Here is a 23,207-nt window from a genome sequence, read left to right as displayed (position 1 = left end):
TTACGGTATTTATTTTGCTATACGACATCAACCAAATGTCTCTCGAAATTCAATACGCCGTGTTGAATACGTCGGAATAACAAAGATGTCCATCTGCTATTTCCCAAAATCCCTCCCACAACACCTGAAAGAAATACGATGCTCGCTCTCTCTCTCTCTCTCAGTTCAGCATTCTTCGTCTTTCATAAATGCCGGCTAATGTATGAGAGGGACGAAACTTAGTCAAAGTGAAAATTTATTGTGCATTTTAACATTTAATATAATATTTATTATAAACTTAAATTCATCCTAAAATTGATAGCAACGTTATTAAAGTATAAGAATCATAACCGTAATTATAGCGGATCATAACCACTAAATACACTAAAGTAACCGTAGGTAACTATAGTTACTAAGGTTAATATATTCTTTTGTTACTATTTTTAATATGTACAGTATGTATATAAAATTTTGATGTTTCTCTACCAAGGGTATTTGCATTAGATAGTTATAAAGGGTTTCTATACCCATCTATACGGCATTTTCGCCTTACGATGCCAGCACCGGAGCCAATGCATAATTAATGTCGTATGGGGGACCCCTGCAGTGTTGTAATACTATAGCTGGTTTGCAGTAGCAATACAATAAATATAATAATAACATAATAGTGAATAGCGATAAAAGGAAATATAAAAATTGAAATAAAGTAATGCCGATAGCATTCAAAGCTTTAAAAACACAGAATCCACCGACACAAATTGCTATGAAGCGCACAACCCCTTAGTGTACAGTTAATCCTTAAGACTACAGTCAAACACTTAATAAAGGATTGCAATTGATAAAACGCTAAGGACCACTATAACCTAGGTCCGCCCTAAATATTAACTTTTGCTATCGCGCACATGGCCTCATCATCACCTTCTCTGGATGTTTGTTGTCTAGCTTTCATTTCTTTTGTATGTATTCATATATTATTGATGAAATAAAGCAAACAAACAAGTCTACAAGAATAACCAGTATTCCCAGTTAACTAAGACCTACTGATGGCAATAATATGTTCACGTTGCTTACCTGAGAAGGAGCGTAGAGCAAGTAAGCATTGGTGAATAAAACTGTATCCAGAAACTGAAGAGCATTGGGTCTCAGCCTCTCGACATCCATATCAGGAGAGTGAGTCTAGGAAAAAGTCGACGACGAATGTTGGAAATATCAAAAGGGCACAACAATAAACGCGAAATAGCCTTTTTATTAGAAGTTATCATCCTAATTTACAATTTCATTCATGTGATCGCAACTCCATGATACAAGTTGCTCAAATGTTTTGTTGGACATCTGCAAAATAATGCATAGGCTCAGTAATGGCATCTTGAGCAGGAATAACCTAATATGATGATAGACTGACCAGAGTCTGAAGACAGACCAGTCTAGAACAAGTAAAATATAAAAATTGTCACATTTATCTTCTGGACACAGCTCCAACTCTATTGTTACATTTTCTGATATGGAAACACTCAGCATACATTCTCATTCTTCATGTACATACTACATGTACCTCCACCCACTTTGAGGTTGATGAAGAGGCCCTCCAGGGGTCGGTAGGCCGTGTGTACCGTCAGGTGGAAGTTGAGCATCTGCATGAGGGTAAGCTCAAACCAGAGAATCTGATCCGATACCTTCTCTCTGTCTTTCTTCAGATTGCCGACAAACTCTCTGAGGGAGACGTTGAACTCATCTACCTTGCAGGCGAGATAGGCGCAGGTCGTACTGTAACAAGGTAAGATACATGCAGGTCATACTGTAACAAGGTTAGATACATGTAGGTCGTACTGTAACAAGGTTAGATACATGTAGGTGGTACTGTAACAAGGTTAGATACGTGTAGGTAGTACTGTAACAAGGTTAGATACATGTAGGTCGTACTGTAACAAGGTTAGATACATACAGGTCGTACTGTAACAAGGTTAGATACATGTAGGTCGTACTGTAATAAGGTTAGATACATACAGGTCGTACTGTAACAAGGTTAGATACATGTAGGTTGTACTGTAATAAGGTTAGATACATACAGGTCGTACTGTAATAAGGTTAGATACATGTAGGTCGTACTGTAACAAGGTTAAATACATACAGGTCGTACTGTAACAAGGTTAGATACATGTAGGTCGTACTGTAACAAGGTTATATACATGTAGGTGGTACTGTAACAAGGTTAGATACATGTAGGTGGTACTGTAACAAGGTTATATACATGTAGGTGGTACTGTAACAAGGTTAGATACATGTAGGTGGTACTGTAACAAGGTTAGATACATGTAGGTGGTACTGTAACAAGGTTAGATACATGTAGCTGGTACTGTAACAAGGTTAGATACATGTAGGTGGTACTGTAACAAGGTTATATACATGTAGCTGGTACTGTAACAAGGTTAGATACATGTAGGTGGTACTGTAACAAGGTTATATACATGTAGGTGGTACTGTAACAAGGTTAGATACATGTAGGTGGTACTGTAACAAGGTTAGATACATGTAGGTCGTACTGTAACAAGGTTAAATACATACAGGTCGTACTGTAACAAGGTTATATACATGTAGGTCGTACTGTAACAAGGTTAGATACATGTAGGTCGTACTGTAACAAGGTTAGATACATGTAGGTCGTACTGTAACAAGGTTAGATACATGTAGGTCGTACTGTAACAAGGTTAGATACATGTAGGTCGTACTGTAACAAGGTTATATACATGTAGCTGGTACTGTAACAAGGTTATATACATGTAGGTGGTACTGTAACAAGGTTATATACATGTAGGTGGTACTGTAACAAGGTTAGATACATGTAGGTGGTACTGTAACAAGGTTAGATACATGTAGGTCGTACTGTAACAAGGTTATATACATGTAGGTGGTACTGTAACAAGGTTAGATACATGTAGGTCGTACTGTAACAAGGTTATATACATGTAGCTGGTACTGTAACAAGGTTATATACATGTAGGTGGTACTGTAACAAGATTATATACATGTAGGTGGTACTGTAACAAGGTTAGATACATGTAGGTCGTACTGTAACAAGGTTAGATACATGTAGGTCGTACTGTAACAAGGTTATATACATGTAGGTGGTACTGTAACAAGGTTATATACATGTAGGTGGTACTGTAACAAGGTTATATACATGTAGGTGGTACTGTAACAAGGTTAGATACATGTAGGTGGTACTGTAACAAGGTTAGATACATGTAGGTCGTACTGTAACAAGGTTAAATACATACAGGTCGTACTGTAACAAGGTTATATACATGTAGGTGGTACTGTAACAAGGTTAGATACATGTAGGTCGTACTGTAACAAGGTTAGATACATGTAGGTCGTACTGTAACAAGGTTAGATACATGTAGGTCGTACTGTAACAAGGTTAGATACATGTAGGTGGTACTGTAACAAGGTTAGATACATGTAGGTGGTACTGTAACAAGGTTAGATACATGTAGGTGGTACTGTAACAAGGTTAGATACATACAGGTCGTACTGTAACAAGGTTATATACATGTAGGTCGTACTGTAACAAGGTTAGATACATGTAGGTGGTACTGTAACAAGGTTATATACATGTAGGTCGTACTGTAACAAGGTTAGATACATGTAGGTGGTACTGTAACAAGGTTAGATACATACAGGTCGTACTGTAACAAGGTTAGATACATGTAGGTCGTACTGTAACAAGGTTATATACATGTAGGTCGTACTGTAACAAGGTTAGATACATGTAGGTGGTACTGTAACAAGGTTAGATACATACAGGTCGTACTGTAACAAGGTTAGATACATGTAGGTCGTACTGTAATAAGGTTAGATACATGTAGGTCGTACTGTAACAAGGTTAGATACATGTAGGTTGTACTGTAATAAGGTTAGATACATACAGGTCGTACTGTAATAAGGTTAGATACATGTAGGTCGTACTGTAACAAGGTTAAATACATATAGGTCGTACTGTAACAAGGTTAGATACATGTAGGTCGTACTGTAACAAGGTTAGATACACGTAGGTCGTACTGTAACAAAGTTAAATATATATACAGGTCGTACTGTAACAAGGTTAGATACATGTAGGTCGTACTGTAAAAAGGTTAGATACATGTAGGTCGTACTGTAACAAGGTTAGATACATACAGGTCGTGTTGTAACAAGGCTAGAAAGTGTATCCACAAATATCGAATACACATTATACCATAACTAGACCATTGCTATCATATCAGACCAGTAGCTGAAACGGGAAGAGCCTGCAAACCAATACCTACACTTATCCATTCTTGTAATAGTTTTACTCACATAGACATAATCAGATAGTACGGCTCGTTTCATACTAAGCCAATAGTGCGAGTATTCATGTAGCCGAGAGATGAAAGAAAAGGTGAAATCATAGGCATGAGTAAGTAGTTCGTAATATACATGTATGTTGCTTTCCTGTAGAAGCATTTTCATTTCAATCTCAATTTAGCTATCAAGTGGAGGCAACTTCAAATTACCTCCTGCTGTCAGCGCTAGTCTGAGGAGTTTGGAGAGGATGAGAAGGTTAACAAACGAGAATAACATAGCCAACCAAACAGGTGACCCCCCCCTGATTACCATGACATACAGTAAACTTGGGCTTACAACCGCCTCCGATATGACATTATTTGTTTGAGCAAATATTTGTCTCGATATATGGAGTATTTTTCAAAACCTGACTCCAAAATTTCGCAAAGCCTTGTAATGTTGTAAGCATAAATAAAAAGATGTTCGAAATAAAAAATAAAGCGTAAAATGATGAAAATATATAAACTAAGTTGATTTAAACTATATCTAGCGAAAATTAGAATAAGTTACGACATATACTTCTACTAATCCCTCTCACACCAAAATTATTGTTAAGCCTACTTTTCCCTACATTTTTAATCATGAACCAACTTAATCATGGGTCTTTAACCTAAAGCAATAAAAACATCCCATGGGTCTTTAACCTAGAGCAATAAAAACATCCCATGGGTCTTTAACCTAAAGCAATAAAAACACCCCTTTATACTAATAACTTAATTCAGATGGTTAGTGTAGTCAGTTAGAACTCTTACATTTAATTGTTTGTATTGTTTTATATATGCAACGAGTTTAATGTTATATCTGGTTACCTGAAGCATCTATTATAGATATTTAGGTTCTGGAATGAACGCAACGAAATACAATGTATTATAATAATTTTTCTTTTAATTTTGAAGAATATTTTTACCCCGCAGAGTACTGAAGCCATGAAAGTTGTAGCGTGTGACAGTTTCGACCTAGAACGCGATCTAAGAACTCAAGTCCATGCGCAGAGGTTCGATTGTATGGTTTATTCTGAAGATGAAAGAAATAAAACATTCCATAAGCGTAGGAGAGATAATCGTGAGCAGTGACTCAATTGGATGTTAGCAACTAACATCATTTATGTCCTAAGGTGCAACTTGGCGTATCTTCACTATTCAATGCAACTTGGTAACATCGCGTGTAACGTGATGCACTACACACTGCTGAATAGAATAGGTCTGAGCTGCTGATCACAACTGTGAATACAGTAACTGATAAACAGCGTTGATGTTGGACACGGTATGCTTAAAACATATAATACGTAATTGCGGTGCAATTACGTATTTATAATTTCTAAACATAATATTATAATTACTGTTAATTCATGAGAAGGTGTTTCTACTTAAATAACTTGTCTGGGCTCAAACCAGCTAATGATACACGAGCTGCCTTCCATTACTTTAATCTATAGGAGAGTTGCCGACTTTCCCACAATATTTTATGTAAGATGAGAATCGAGAGACTGGAGCACATCCTGACTAACTACTAAATCAATGTTCTGTGAATTCATTCTACGCCCGAGTATAGAAACCAGGATTTGTCTCCCTTGTCATTGAAGCCTGGCCAAGTACGTACACGTACAAACATTAAAACAATTGCAAGACTCTAATCAAGGTTTTAATACTCTGCAGTGCAAGTAAGAGTATATGAACTGCATTACTGAACTGCTAACTGGGATACACAGCAACTGCTTGCCTGTTGTGGTTCTTAGACGTGAGGAATTTTCGTAGCTTCAGGAGCTCCCATAATAGGTACACAGGGAACTGGTGTAGAGCTTTGACATTTTATCAATAAATCTGTCAGGTAATAATTTCCACATTTCCGAAAACTTTATTAAAAAATAATTATATATCCTATTTATTTTATACAGGTTTCAAACTGTCATCGTTATTTATGCATTCGTATTCCTTCAATTTCCTGTAACCTTCTGTTATGAGTCTTCATGAGATTATAAATATAAAAGTATTACATCAAAACAGTTGAAAATGTTTACAACAGACAGGATACAACTGTTGAAATTAATTTTTCAAGTACCGGTCAATGGTAACAGCATTAATCTTTGTCCTGCTGTACAAATATCATTCAGCATCACATAACAATTTGTTATCTGCACGCCTTACAAATGAGCACAACATATTGTTAAAATGGGGCAACACCATGTTATGCAGCTCAACATATCAATCTGTTTGCACCATGTTATACAACTCATTATAACAATCTGTTAACACCATGTTATGTAACTAATCATAACAATCTGTTCTCAAAATGTTATACAACTCATTATAACAATCTGTTAACACCGTGTTACGCAGATTATCACAACAGCTTGTTAACAATGTATTACGTAGCTCATCATAACAAAATGCCAGTTCAAGTCCGAAATGCTTCAATCAGTTATGATATGTTTTTAAAATAAACACTGCTTTGACCAACGAAAGTGAAAAATTAACTGTGCTAAGGGACAAATGTGAAAAGAGGTGAGCAATTTGACCTTGAGCCACAAACTCCACACATTGCAAGCATATTTTACCTTTCGACAGTCTATAAACACATCGGAAGAGTAATATTATTAAAACTATCAGACGGATGTAAAAATGAAAGGTCCGCAATTTTCCTTTAGCGATGATCTCACTTTGTTCCATAGCATGACAAAAAACTTCAGCAATCGTTTCACGTGATTATTCCTTATGTAAGACTGGCATGCTGCCAATTCATTGGTCAACTGCCTCGAACAAGTACACATGTTATCAGATGATCGGTTGATATTCTCAAGTTGCAGGCAAATATGTATATTTTAATAAGTTACAAGAAAACCAATGCTTCAAACTTACGAAAAGATGATGAATATCTGTAAAAGACTCAGCCAGACAGTGTAAACAGACGATTTCATATCACCAAAATTCAATAATACGCTCAAAGCAGCAAGCGCATATATTTCTGCTGTTAAACACTTCACAACCATATTTCATTTTGAATTGCGCTATAATAAACAATATTTATAAGTTTAAATGCAATGTCTAGCAGATATCACTATGTGATAAATTATACCGAAGTAACCTTTTCTCCAATGGGATGAATGAAATGGAATATATAATATCATGCGCATATGATATCCCTGTTTCTGCCACACAGAGTAGCAAAAGAGTTTATGAATTCGATTTAGGCTTTCCTTTTCATACCCAATGAATACTATTGACGGTTGATGATTACACGTTGTGTTGTTATATTTATTGCTTCTTGGGACAAAATGTTCCACGTACAAAAATATGAGAATAACATGACAAGGTATCACTGTAGCTGAAAGTCACCCTGAGGTTCAGAAGGTGCACGAAAAAGAGGCTTTATGTGTAAGCAAGGTCACAGCTAACCCATTTAAGAACCTTAAGCCTGGTTCCCATATACGTCGCAAAACACCGGCGACAGCCCCGCAGGCTATTAAAGGCGAAATAGGAACCTACGCGCCATGTACCGCCGAGAATCACCGGTAGTTGTCAGTGGCGACACAACAGTTTAGCGATGTTGCGTCGCCACGTGTTGTTTAGGCACGGTGACGAACATTTTCCTGCCATTATTAGCGATGCGGCTTTATGTGAACATAAGCCGCCGAGCCTTGGGTCGCAAGCGTTTTGCTGCGCAATATTACCGCCGGAGTCTCGCAATCGATATTGGAACCAGGCTCTAGGTGTCACACAACTGTGTCTGGAACATATAATATTGTAGTTTCGCCTTTAGTTCAATTGAACCTGCAATTGTTTCCGATCGATCGTATGCCAGACCATATATGTTCAATAACAAGAGCTCTTGGTATCATCACTTCGTACCACTCTGGTATAGGCTTTTTATATATTCGTTCCTTCGCTGAACAGAGATTTTACATCAGACCTGATTAAACAGGCCGATATATCCTACCAAAGTACTCAACCAATGCTTGTAATGGCACCGGTACTAGTTCCATTATGTTGACATTTGTTCAGAGTAGTTTTTCGATGCTTGCGTCTCATTGGCTAATTCTGTTAGCAATATGAGCCCACTTTTTGTGCTTTAGAGAGCTACCAGACATAATAAACCAGTTCTTGCGAGAACTAGTGTTTTGATTTAGAAATGGAAACTGATAAAATGAACTTGAATCACAACTTAATTTAGTAAAATATAACCAGCTCCGATGCAACCGGTTAGAATTGTATATAAAGTATGTTAACAATCAAAGCGAGTTTTAATTATCTTTCAGTCTAGTTACTGCAGAAATTGATTCTTATATCAATTTAAGCACCATGACATCATATAGCCCCCTTTAGTCACCACACACATCATACTGATATCAGGACAACAAACATGCATCAGAGAATGACACTTCGTAGTATGATAACACCCTTCAACTCAATAACTCTCACAATTGTCTTCTCTTTCTTATCTCTGCTCAAAGATAATGTAAGTTCACTACCTACATTACAAGCATTCCTACCAATTGTATCGGCTCAGTAAAGAGTCCATTGTTATACAGATAAATTCTCTAAAGTCAATGAGATGAACACCGCCCACATTCTGTAAAATGTTACTCATACAGAAAGAATGATACACTGTAGTCACCCCTAATACCCGCCTTATCTGCAATACCATAAGTATGGCCAAAGATAGACTGCCTATTGAAAATACTAGTAAAATCCCGCTTTTGTGTTAACTCATTCGCACCCGGCTAATTTCCAGATGACTAGCCCCAAATACCGCTCATTTTTCAGAAAGTTGCCTTAGTTCAAATTACTACTACAAGAAACAGACTTTAGATAATTTACTCATTCAAATGGCACAAAAACCAGCCAAGTCTCCTCTTTCAAATGATATTACATTCATCTAGACAACTCATATCCATTTCATGTAGATCTGTGTCTCAAAGAAGGTAGTTTTAGAAAATTTTCGATTTTGAAAAAATTGTTATTTGCTGAAACAAAGTTAGACTTGCACCATAAAAATTGCAAAATATACCAAGTTTGACTAAAATTTCTTATTTATTACATACAATACACAGTTATAAATATTATTCATACATATAGGCTACAATTAGTCATGAACATGAAAATTATGAAACTCTAATTGTAAATTTTTTTTTTGCTAGTATAATCCTTCAAACCAAAACATGGGTAACCTACATGCCAATATAACTCAAATAAACTGTCATAAGCATGATTCGAGTAATAAAAATATGTTCAATAACCCTGTTCTTGACTTTTCAGCCTTCATATACAGCTCCAAGAATCAATATGCTATCGAAAGTGAATGATAACATTAGGCTGACTACGGCTGACAGCCTAAAAATGTATTTTTATTCCAGCATAAAGATTCAAATTGGCATAATTACAAGTTAACCCTTTTGCAGGCAAGTTTTTTTAAGGTATTTGAGACCCCCGGGCAAAGTAATTTTTCACAAATCGATTTAAAAAAAATTAGTGATACACTTTAATTTATGATATTGTATATGTGTATTATGTTTTTATGATACAGGTGATATGATATTATTGTTCCTCTATAGCCTTGCCTTTGCCTATAGCTTTTGGAGGACGCCATGACAGTAAAAGAGAGTTGTTGCACTCTGGGGGAAACATTCAGAAAGCAGAAACAAAAACAGAAACAATTTCCAAACAAAATTCCAAATTTTATTCAAATACTTTTTTTTCGATTTTTCGTTTGTTTAGTATTGCAAAAACGATCGTTTTTTCTTCCCAAAAGGGCTTATTTTTTTTGTTGCTAACAGAGACCAATCTATTGTAGTTTACTATTAGTAAAAAAATTAAACAAAAAAGGCAATTAGCTAAACATAAATCAATTTATAAAAAATCGTTCATGTGGCGACATAATAGTCGCTCTGCCCACTAGCGTCAGTATCGCAAAACGATAAAAATGTCACTATGCCTGCAAAAGGGTCAACAAAAACTTTGAAACATTAAAAACAATGTTTTGATTTGATTTATGCAGTCTTTCACTGTCTTATCACTTCTGAATCTGCATATTCACTTCTGGAGTTGAAAAAATTGATCGCCAACGATGAAATTTCAAGTCGCCATGATAATTTCCGATTTAGGTAGATGTCGATAGGGGTGTACTATTTTAGTCCTAACTTTTGCCAGAGACATCATTGAGACAGATGTCAACGTTTGTCTGATTGGCCAGAAATTTTTTTTTCTAACAAATAAAAAATTGTCTTCTATAATTTAAAAATAGCGAGACAATGAGTAGGTAAATTTCAGAGGCGAGATAACTTGCGTCGAGTGCGAATGAGTTGATAAACACATTTGTTTAAGGAACACACTTTCTCATTTTTCATTCTCTGTTAGGCATGTGCATGAAGTGAGTCGATTAGCAGTTTTGTAGTTTGAAACCTCGTAAAACTGGTGAACACTAGAGAAATATCGAGCATATTCGCTGGCAAATCTGGGAGCATTGTTGCTTTGATTAACCCTAGCATTGGTCGCTGGGATATTCATGCGTACAGTAATGGCCACTGGTGTATTCACATGTACACCAAGCAAAAAATGAAAATCCACGAAATGGAAATTATGTTCACAGAGGAATCTCCACAGGCCAAAATATGAGGAAGATTTTTGTATTTTATGTACTTGAGGTTCTTGATTTTGATTTTCTTAAATTTTTAATTTTTCAATGAATGATTATTTTCACTCACGAAGTACTGCATGAAGTCGTAAAAGCTTAACCATCAAGTAGTGCGTGATTACTGGATATGGTGAGACAAGGACAATAAGCGTACGCTGTCCCATAGTGATAGCAGTTGCCGCTATATTTTATGAGGTATAAAAGTGCAAACTACTCGTGACACCGTTCTTCACGTTTCTTAAACACTCTCAAACCTCGAAAAGAAAAATGTTTACAATTAATGTGAAATGCGATTTCAGTTTATAGTTTATATTTCGTGAATTTCCAGTATTGGGTGAAGGCCGTTCGGCTACAAACTACAGTGAAAAATGAGGAACTGCTATATCTTGCCATGCGCATGACTCCCTCGATATTGATATGATTTTAAAATGAAACTGATATGGTAAGCATGTGTTTATTATTATCATAAGTCATTTCTTATTAGATTACATTAGCTAACAGCCGAAATAAACTAATGCCACTTGAAATGTGATATAAACAGTGTATTTTGTCCAACTTTACTCCCCTTGCAATACCTTACTGTTATAGCAAGATATCAACTGAATTTATGGGCTACTACCACTACAGCATTTCAAATGACCAGTTGGCCATGCTATTCCTATGCAGTCCGAGACCAGTCAGATAACAGGACAGGTGCCTGACTGGTATCTGGTAAGTGCCTGACTGGTATCTGGCGAGTAGCTGGTTGAAACCAGTCATATATCTGATGGATACCGGGAAGGCAGACCCTACCTAGTGAAAGGTCCTGGCTATGCATAACTTCTCATAAATATCTTGTAATCTTGTACAGGCCATGCAGGGTTTAGGACTTGCAGATGTTTTGTTTTTGTTATTGTCTGTAACTATCTTAAATATGGAGCTTGTGGATTGTCGGTCAGAGGCCTGGATGAGAAGTTGGCCTCCAGCCAGCCAGAATGACCAAAAACACATCATAGATGATCGAGGCCACTGTGGACAATACCACAACGAGTTCAAGATTGGGTGATTCAGGGAGGACTCGCGATGCAGGAATTAATTCCAAGCCTCATTGGTGACGCCAGTCTTTGATCGTAATGAGCCGAGCAGAAGTAATATGTAGCAATTATGACGACACCATGCCCAGGCCAAGCATAAAAAACTGATCTAAATAAGGTTAGCTTAATCAGAGTCACGAGGAGGGCGACGCCTGAATGTTAAACAAATTATACAAAACTGTAGTTCTTGATAATGGGGGCGACCTTGACACGCTTGTGGACGATTAAAGAAGACCTTACACAACACTTTAGTATACTTTATCAGAAATTAGCAGTATTCTTCTATCATTTCAGAGTATTTTTGATGTTTGAGATGATCGGACTGACAGGAATTTCCGATTAAAATCGACAAAACTAGATTTCAAGTAAAGAGAAATCAGAATGTCATGTGATCAATTACCATATAATGCAATCTTGTTTCCCCCCTCTAACTGTGGCTTCAGACAGATGAACATGGCTATTATAGTAAAGATTCCTTTATAATATATCACCTTTTTAGTAACCAATGAGCAAGTACATATTGATAACACATTCCTGCGTAGAAGTCTAGGGCAAAGTTATAAAGGTTAAACTCTTTATCAACCTTCCACTTTTTTCATACAGCGCAGAGAGAGAACAACTCCCTGTGTAAAGAAAAAAGCTCTCTCACCATCAGTGTAATAGCAGTGGAATGAAGTGAATGCTGCCAACACAAAGACTACCTAAAACACCTCATGTATTGCATGAATAGAAACAGAATTTATCAAGTAGTTCACAAGTATTCCATCCACCATTCTCTATCAATAACCTTTGTCAAGGTTTCTCTTCTCTTAAAAGTAAGGAAGCGATGACTGGTCTAGCGGATCTGCCATGATTAATGAGTGAACTGCATGTCGAGTCCTCTAGCAAAGTTTTTTCTCATTTGTATAAGATATTCAAGTAAGCCTGCATTTTACGGATTTCGAGTCCACGCGTCTCTTCTGCTTCCCATCTCTTCGTCTGATTTACAGCAAGCTCAAAAACGGGCCAACTACCAGATCCTGGCAGTTCCTGGTCAGGCCAATAAGTTGGAGGAGCCTATCAGATGCAGGCACTGTCCACTAATAAATTACATAGAGTTGTTATTTATTATAATTATTTACTTTGGTTTGTTTACTATTTTCACTAAATTTTGTGTCTACCGAAAATCTAGTCTTCTGATCATGGCTGCAAACACAAACTAGCAAGGGATCTTAAACCTAACTGTCTCATGATAAAATGAGCAACAGCACACACTCCTAGCAGCGCTACTACCCACTAGCAGTGCATCCATTCTTGTTCAAACACCGGAAAGACAAAAGATCTTTCCTCTCATATGGCCCCCTGCAGACGAAAAACGCTTGCTGAATTTCTGTCAACGGTACATAGAAAACAAGGAGTATAAACTCAAAAGAACACGGCGGAAGACAAATCCGCAAATGGATGAAAGGCCTCAACGCTAACCCTAGCTCATGCGAGCCTGAGAGGCCTCAACGCTAACCCTAGCTCATGCGAGCCTGAGAGGCCTCAACGCTAACCCTAGGGCATGCGAGCCTGAGAAGCCTCAACACTAACCCTAGCGCATGCGAGTCTGAGAGGCCTCAACGCTAACCCTAGCGCATGCGAGCTCGGGTTCATAGACAAAATGAAATAAGCTGCTAATTTTCCCTTTGCTGAATTCATATATAAATTATAAATAATAGATTATTGATCAGCATCTTGGCCTGACTAGTGTTTCAACATGACTACCTCCTCTAACCATGCTTAGACAGATAACTTGGATTCTGTGATCAAGATTAAAGTTTACATTGAGTAAGCAAGAATTTAAAACAATACTTGAAACAGTTCGCACCCGAATCACATGGTGACAAACAGCTTTCCAATTGAAGAAAGCGTTTTACATAGACATGTGGGCGAGAGATGCTAGCACTCTAACAGCTTCAAAGTCGAGGAATGTGGGTTTATACTGAGACGTGGGCGAGGGGTGCTGACACCCTCACAGCTAGGGATGTGGACGAGAGAATAAAAACCATTTTAATTGGCTATTACCAATGCTAACTTTAATTTTCTTCTCAGTTTTAAGTAATGTATTTATTTCAATGTTATACGGAGTTATCTGTAGTTATTCTTGAGGGATAGTCATAGGCTTTTTAGCTGTAGAGCAAATTAAGCGAATAACAATGACTCTTAGTATTTACAGTGTGTCCTAACATACGAAGGCTTCAAGATATGAACACTACCTAGTATAAGGCAATAACTACATATGCATAGGTTTGAAAGCGCAGTGACAGAAGGGTGAAGGTGGTTGGAGGGCTGTAAAAAAGAAGAACATTTCAATTTCGTTTTTCGAATGTTTTAGATGTCAAACAAGTTGGAGTTCAAGCAAAATATTCTAGAAATTGTCGCTTTACACGCCACACAACAATTCAGAACTTGAGCTACCTCGAGATAAGACGAAGAAAACCAACAAAGCAATTCAGTTGATAATCGTCTTGTTAAGGATACTAAAGCCTCGTTCGCACTATAATCGCTGCATGTCAGTGTGAATCACACAATACTTGGGTGATCGTCTGTAATAACAATGTTCACACTATCACAAACCCATCCGAGTTTACATCAGCGAATAGGCCGTGGTATAGCGTTCTCCTTATACAATGTGGCCGCGTAAACGATAAAATACTAGTCCCGCAGCAACTGTCATGAAAGTAAATATAGATCGAGAGCAATCCAATTTAGCCAATCATCATCGCCGAAATGGTGCACATTGCATATGCTGTCGGGGAGGCTCGGCAGACTATATGCTGACAGGGAGGCTCAGCAGACTATATGCTGTCGAGGAGGCTCGGCAGACTATATGCTGACAGGGAGGCTCAGCAGACTATATGCTGTCGGGGAGGCTTGGCAGACTATATGCTGTCGGGGAGGCTCGGCAGACTATATACTGTCGGGGAGGCTCGGCGGACTATATGCTGTCGGGGATGCTCGGCAGACTATATGCTGTCAGGGATGCTCGGCAGACTATATGCTGTCGGGGAGGCTCGGCAGACTATATGCTGTCGGGGAGGCTCGGCAGACTATATGCTGTCGGGGAGGCTCGGCAGACTATATAATGTCGGGGAGGCTCAGCGGACTATATGCTGTCGGGGATGCTCGGCAGACTTTATGCTGTCGGGGAGGCTCGGCAGACTATATGCTGTCGGGGATGCTCGGCAAACTATCAAGAAAGTTTGACAGCCTCAAACTTGTCCGATGCATCCGCGCTGCCTAATCACATAATCGACGAATAATGGCCGAGAGGACGAGCCTGACACACGGCGATATAGTGTGAACCAGCCTTTAGGAAGCGTACAGCGCCTGCTGGACTGGAGCTATGTAATCTACACAAGTTAATCCGTACAAATTATAGTTTTAACTGAACCGGAAACCTTTTATCTCTAAAGAGAGTAAATTGTACTTATCTCTGTAACCATTTCTGCTCCATTACAAAATAGAGCTCGTCTGCAGAGTACAGAGATTCTGTAGGAAATTAAAGCCAAGTGACGTACATTCATGGTAGGATTAGAGTTCTTCAATTTCTCAGATGAGTGACTCAGCTCAGAGAGTCAAGAATATAAAAATAGCCAGATATTGAGCAACAGTAGTACATGAGCAAAGATAAACTAGCAAGCAATGTTGAACCACCATATAGATCGAGCATGTGAAATTAGCAGGACTTTTTGTCAGGATAGTAAAGTTGGCACCATGAACAATGTAGGTTTGGGGCACAGGAGTGATATGCTCTTCATAGACATCCCATAGCGAGGCTTGCACCACGAACCTGCCACTAACCAGTGCGGAGTATTAACCACAATGCCTCGACTGCTTGATACAATATGGCAATATATACGTAGAATATAAAATATCCAAAAGGCTACTGCGCTAAAATGGACACACTATGTATAGCAAGATGCATATGGTAGCCACTTCTTATCTCAGGACTCAATTCATTCAAAATATATAGACTCAACTATCAATCAATGTGGTTTTGAAATACCAAGTGTTTTGATGATTTACCAATTTAGATTGAGAAACAAAAATATGAAACAGCAAGTCATTAGTGACTTGGCTTCAGGTGAAAGGATGTTTACTAACTTGGCATTTGAAATATTCCATAAATTATAGCTATTAGCAATCTGAAAGCGATCAGTCGAAACTAACTGTCATTACGCAGGCAAACAAACTTATATTCATAATAAATGAAAATAATACACTAGCTAATATTTAGACTGAGTGTTGATTGGTCAATTCAAGCAATTCTGTCACAACAACTATTAGTGCTAAGTTCTTGCCAATTGTTAACCAAGTCTGTAAAATAATTTATTATTGACTCGAGGCAATCTTTCAAGTTTAAAAAATGGTCGACAATTACGAAGGCAAAGGCATTTTGGTGAAGATGGACAGAGACGAGTAAATGGGTAACGAAAATGTAATAAGCAACTTTACATCACTATGTACAGTATACACAATTAAGAATTGTCTTCTCTTTCAATCTAACCATCGTCAAGAAAGTGTAGACAACCTTTAACACGAGTTTCTAGTTTTTCTCATGTGAACGAGCGTCCGAATTAACATGTTAATAATCGTTCAGTTAAAAAAGGGTCATAAATATCCCTATATTGTCATAGGCCTAGGGTTGTCAGCTCATGCTGCTATAGAGTGTAATAATAAACATTCAACGAGCTCACTATTATAATATTACAGACAACACGACTTTCATTATTTGTATCGCTTTGTATTATTAATAAAACAAAATTTTAGCGATGTTAGCGTAATGCAGAGGTTTTTCGCTGAAAACAGAAAGTATTTGATGCGCCATAATTTATGGACATAATGTCTCTGCAGCAATAATGCCGTGTTGCTATAACGATTTGTAGACAAAAGTATTTTGACATGAAACTGCATCGTCATGACGATGTCCCTACAATGAAAGACGCTATTAGCTGGTGTCTGTGAACAAGATTAAGTCGATCTTTCACAAGATTGATCTTAATAACATATAAAACCGGCTCCATGACACCTCCTCAAACTAATAACTGTAAGAGTTTTTCCAGAACCGTGTCAAGGTCAATAAGATACTATATAGCGAAATTTTTTAAATTTGCCTTTTGCTGTTTTGTTTCCTTACTTTTAGCTGTTAATAAATCCTACTTTATCATCATGTCTGTCTGTTAGCCTGTGCTTCCACATTTAATGTCCGATTTTGTCCAAAGTTGACAAGCGTATGCTCCATAAGTTCATCCAAATTGTCGAAAATATTTACTTTCAAAACTTGTCTTGTTCCTGAAATTCAGTCTCCTAAAGATGAGCTTATACAATATTTTAGCAGAAGATTTTAATAAAAAGTATCGGTATTTTTCATCACTTGCGATTGTTTTTTATGTTTGAGGCGATCTGACTGCCAGGATGTTGTGAGATGTAAGTCGATAAAACTTGATCGCAGTTAAGACGTTCAAAAGAAAAATACGTGCGACATGACACCACTAGTTGCTATCGTTGCTGAAGTTGATATCGGCTGTTATGTTCAAGTTACAGTATTACATACCTATAATCTGTCAGTCTCCATACAACTATAGACATCATAACTGCACTATTGCTTGATCAGAGCGTTTTAACCTTGATCAAGTGTTGCCGATTTTAATCTATAAACATCCTGGTAATCAGATCACATCAAACATCAAAAACAATCTCAAATGATTGATATTAATAACATTTACTAAAATATAATATATGTTCATCTTTAAACAATCACCTGTCCGCTATCTGATGGCTATCTGATGGCTATCTGTCGGCTATCTGATCGCTATCTGTCGGCTATCTGATGGCAAATGAAGGCAATACCTGGCACCACCCAGCTTACTGCTTTTCAACATAAAAACTTAATTTTCTGATATTTTATCATCTTATTTGTTATATTGCAATGTCACGACTACTTTTAGACAATTTTACAATGGGTTCTTCCAGACTGACTTTTTCCATGAGCAATAATTTTTTGGTGGTAAAAATTGTATCGCAACAATTGCCGTCACTTTAGTTTATACGAATCTTTGCTGGCATGAAGCCAGTATTTAAACAGATCTAATATATTAAAACTTTGTCAATCAAATTAGCATTATAGACAGCAACTCAATAAAAACAAAACACAACAGCAACTGGGGCAGCTGAGACAGTGAAGTATGGATAAACTAAACAAAGGAGACGAACACGGAATAACTCATGACCTTCAACCAACGATTAACATCAATAACAGAATTAAAGTATCTAAAAGTTTTGACACGGCAACAAAAAGATCAAATCAAGATACAGTTTTGGCCATCAACAAGTAAGAAGATTACGTAGATGAGATTGCATTATTGCGGAGTTGTTGTTGGCATGGAATGGCAGGTGGCTGCAATGGCAGGTGACAACAAACAAACATTGTCTCTTACCAAAATTGGGGGTTTGAGGCCTAGTCTAACACGAACAACCCTTTACCTACATACCAGCTCTATGCTTTTACAATACTATAACTGGGTATTCTTATTACATTCCGAAAGTGAAAAAAATAACAACAATAGCAGTAAACAACATTTTGAACTGCAGGTCAAGCAGTTGATGGCCATCCATCTTTCAGCACGTTTGGTTTGCGGTTAAAATTCAACTGAGTTTATTTTCCAATTTTATCATCAGCTGAATGCAATAAATTAAAATGCAATGAAAATGTCATTAGCTTTACTACCAATTCCTGTGCCCTGACAGTATCAATTCCTGTGCCCTGACAGTACCAATTCCTGTGCCCTGACAGTACCAATTCCTGTGCCCTGACAGTACCATTTCCTTTACCCTAGAAGACTCCTTTATTACTAAATCTGACCGTTTAGGAAGCGTGTTTAACAGCTACACGAGGAAGTAATGATTTGGGTAGAATTCCCAATAAACGATCCAATTTGCTGGACCCAACACGATACCAACTTGAGCTGGTTCTTAGCATTAAAGGTTGACTTGCAACAAAATTCACATTGCAGTTATTTGGTATCAAAAGATTCACCATGTTTTACTCTGCTGTATTGTAGGTGCAAAATATGTGGAAATGTGATTGCAAGCTCTTAAAAGCTCAAAAACGAACAGTTAATCGCCGCCATCACGAAACCGCCGTAGATTAGACTCTAAACCAAACTGTGTTACTCGGGTGACAGCCAACTGCTGACTAGCAAAATGAAGGATTGTATGACATGTTTGTGATCCTTATCTGGGCATTTTGCCACAATCTTAAAATAAAACTTGCACTCTGGCAGAACTGGGTCGATCTTTAAGGGCTGACTTCCTTCCTTGAGCAATAGTTTCTTGACATCTTTCAGTTTGTATTGGGATTCGATTGTATTGTCCAATCTCTGTCGATCCTTGCTGGCACGGATCGTCTAATTTAATGACCTTTTCTCAATCAACCTTTGGCCATCGTTTTCCATTTTGTAACACCAACATACTACATCTACCATCAAAGTTCCAGCTCATAACTTTCTGTACTGAACTCTCTGTTAAGTTTCTCTCAAACTTCAATTCACTAGGATTTCTTCGCAATCCTATTAGATAACCAACCTTTAAAACACATCTGTTCAACTAACTCAAATATTCTTGATACGTATTTTTATTGTTTTCTTTCTTGTGGCATGTAATGAGAACTATCATTCGTTGATGATTACTTATGCCAATAAAAAGATATATAGTATGTCCCTGGATTACGATGTCCCTGGATTACGATGTCGTTGGATTACGATGTACCTGGATTGTGATGTCCCTGGATTACGATGTCCCTAGATTACGATGTTCCTGGATTACGATGTCCTTGGATTACAATGTCCCTGTTACACGATCTTTTCGCCTTACGATGTGGAACACAATGTTTTTTCGTCCAAGCCGTTCAATACTTTTTGCCGTACGATATCAATAAACATTTCCCTCAAAATTAAAATTTGGCAGTCAGATTACGGCGATATAACAAAAATGCCGATATGTTACTCACTGAAATCCTTATCACAACGCCTAAAAATGATACAATGCTCTCTCTTAGTTCAACGTTATTTGTTGCAAGTTATAGCGTAAACGAAACCGGAAACGGCTAAGTAATAAGATTTTAGATGATGACACGGTTAAAGTTTACTTTACCAAAATACATACTAAAACTTAAAGTGTGTGTTTAGTAAGCTAAATTTATTTAAGTTAAATTCAAAGTTTCTGTTATACGTCTGTCTCGAAGGTAAGAGGTCTCGACGGTATGTATCACACGTAGCACATCGTAATGTTACAGTTTACTGCAGATCATAACTACTAAATACCCAAAATACTCTAAATACGCTGGTTACTGTGAGTAACTGTAGTTACTAAGGTTAACATACTATTTTGTTACTTAATTTTTAATATGTACAGTACATATATAAAATTTTGATGTTTTGTTCACTAGGGGGTAAATTCAATTAGAAAATTATGATAGGTTTCTATACATATGGGGGTCCTACCACACAAAGTTGTCGTCAGAATAGTCACTTTTAAAATCCTTGTCGTCACTTTTAAAATCACGTTCGTCACTTTTAAAATCACTGTCACCTTTTTCAAGTTGGTAACCAAAACAACCTCTTTCTTCGCATTCGTTATTTTAATACAAATATCCATTTTGGTGGCACTGGGTTGCATTAAAAACCTGAAACTTGCTCAGTTTGAACTTCTGCTAACTAAAAGCATGGCTCAACCAGCGACCTTCACAATCTTATTAGTGATGTTTGGGAGAGTTGCTGATTACTCCGCGAAGAGTGACAGCCGTCTTAGGTTTTTAGAGCTACATTTCTTGTACTGAAAATAGACCGAGATTGTCTATGATGATCACTGCCAGTCACAGACTTGGAAACGGATTTGCTGTCATCGTCGTGGCATTACATTGCTGTTCACTTTAATTATTTGGCAGTCTTTAAATGCTGGGCCAGATGCTTCAAACCAGAACTAGTGAAGTTTCGGTTGACCGTGTTGATTTTGGACAAATAATAAGTTAGTAAAGATACGGCTATACGTAACAAATTTTTCGTTGGTTCTAAGCGAAATCACGAAATGATTGAAACACACAGAATTATTCCGCGCTGCTAGAATCGTGCTAGTGAGCACGATTCCAGCAGCTTTTGCAATGAGTATAGTCCAAGAGACGTATAATTACATACAATAAAAGTATAAGTGCAATTCAGCATAGTACACACGATGCAACTGCTTAGATCGCGTTATTGTATGTATTTATTGTTTGGACGCTGTAGCTACAAATTGTTTATTTTTTATTTATATTTCCTTTTCAGCAGCAAAAGTTTTGTGGTAAAAAATGTTGCCGTCTTTAGCACAATCAAGTCGGTTGTTTCGTATTTACTATGGTGAATTTTCTTAATATTTTTTTTGCGTGTCGCATTCTGTTCTTGGACTACATATATCTTAAAATTAGCAAGATTCGTGCTCGCTAACCAACAATAGCGCAACTTAAACAGTTATATCGTGTGTTCTATGTTGAATTGCTTTCGTACTTTTATTGTGTGTCGCAATACATGTCTTGGACTATACTAATTGCTAAATCTGCTAGAATCGTGCTCGCTAATAATTTGTTTAATCTTTTAAAAGCGTTTTGTCGACGAACTCGGTGGGCATGCACAGCTCAAATAATTCTGTGAATTTCGACCGATTAATTCTGCGTTTTTCGTGATTTCGGTCAGAACTCCGAACCAACGAAAAATTCGTTACGTGTAGCCGTACCTTTAGTAATCCTACTTACACAATTATCGTCACCTACATTGATAAATGGCCGTCTCGTCTGTCACTTTTTAAATATCCTTGTCGTCGGGTCGTCAGAATCGTCACAAAACATGGGAGGACCCCCACATATACAGTCAAACATGGATAACTCGCCCACGGATAGCTCGAACACATGGTTAATTCGAACGGTTTCTCTGGTCCGTTCCCACGTAATGATAAATTGCTATAGATAACTCGAACTCAACACTGTTAACTCGAACTGTTTTTTGCCCAACGGCTGCCGAAACAGTTGTTATCGCTTTAGAAAATCACTTTATTCCAAGCCATAGAGGTAAACCTCAACTTTTCGTAATTCATAAGCGTCGTTATTACCACCATCGGCAAAAATATTTTTGTCAACGACTTTTCTAAAGGTTCGGTGAAATTTGATTTATACCAAACATCCGCTTAGCGATCGCCCTTCGGAAGCGAGGTAAAGCGAGGTAATCTTTGCATAAACTTCAAGAAAAATCGGCAAAATTGATCGTGGGTAAAACGCTCAAAAGAAAAAGATGTCTTTTCTTTTGAGCATTTCAACAACGATCAAGTTTTGCCAATGTCAATCTAAAAAACGTCCTGGCAATAACATCACCTCAAACAATGAACCAATCTCAAGTGATAGATAAATCTCTATACTTTTTGATAAAAACGTTTTAAACTTTACATTAGAAGCATTTAATTTGAAACAAGCCATTTGTGTTTTTGATTTATATTATAGTTTGTATATGTACAAGTATCTACTAATAAATAAGTAAATACATGGTCTTGTGACAGTGCTCTGATAACTTGGACGCTCTGATAATTCGAACACTTTCGCTCGGTCCCGTGAAGTTCGAGTTATCCATGTTTGACTGTATATGATATTTTTGCCTTTCGATGCCAACACCAGAACGAATTGAAACCTTATAGCAAATAACAAACCCTATAACAAACTAAAATCATATAGTGAGGTTCCACTGTACATAAATACAACGAAATTTGTGTTACGAACAGTGGCTGAATGATCACAATGCAGTATTTATGATATTTTGCCAAATCACAAGATTGGATAGTTTAGCTGCCAGAGACATGATCAAAGAAGAAAGTTTGCATACCAAAAGACACTCACAGTTACACATTAGTGTGCCAAGCCTTGGCACCTTGGTTCCATCTGCATAGCATTCTTACGTAGTATTAGAAACATATAAATTGTAGACCAGGTTAGTACACGGGTGATGAGGCAGGTGAGCTTCGTATATATGGTTTAACCTTTGGATGCTATATATAGGCACGGCACTGAGCGAACAACTCAAGTATTTCATGTAAAACATTATTTCGCTGGATACTAATACTTTTACT

General features: G+C 37.4%; 1 protein-coding gene across 3 annotated transcripts in view; it reads right to left on the bottom strand.

Moving 5' to 3' along the window:
- LOC137401094 (cyclin-H-like) overlaps positions 1–23,207 on the bottom strand; it is an 82,516-nt gene that overhangs the window by 31,447 nt on the left and 27,862 nt on the right. For all 3 annotated transcript variants that reach the window (XM_068087451.1, XM_068087450.1, XM_068087452.1), the window contains exons 5-6: positions 1,542–1,743; positions 1,051–1,155 (exon numbers count right to left, since the gene is read on the bottom strand). In XM_068087451.1, the coding sequence (XP_067943552.1) occupies positions 1,051–1,155; positions 1,542–1,743 (307 nt within the window). The remainder of the gene's footprint in view (positions 1–1,050; positions 1,156–1,541; positions 1,744–23,207) is intronic.

Source organism: Watersipora subatra, chromosome 7, assembly GCF_963576615.1.
Source record: "Watersipora subatra chromosome 7, tzWatSuba1.1, whole genome shotgun sequence".
Classification (NCBI taxonomy): domain Eukaryota; kingdom Metazoa; phylum Bryozoa; class Gymnolaemata; order Cheilostomatida; family Watersiporidae; genus Watersipora; species Watersipora subatra.
Note: the sequence above shows the minus strand (reverse complement) of the source record. Positions and strands in the feature narration are given on the sequence as shown.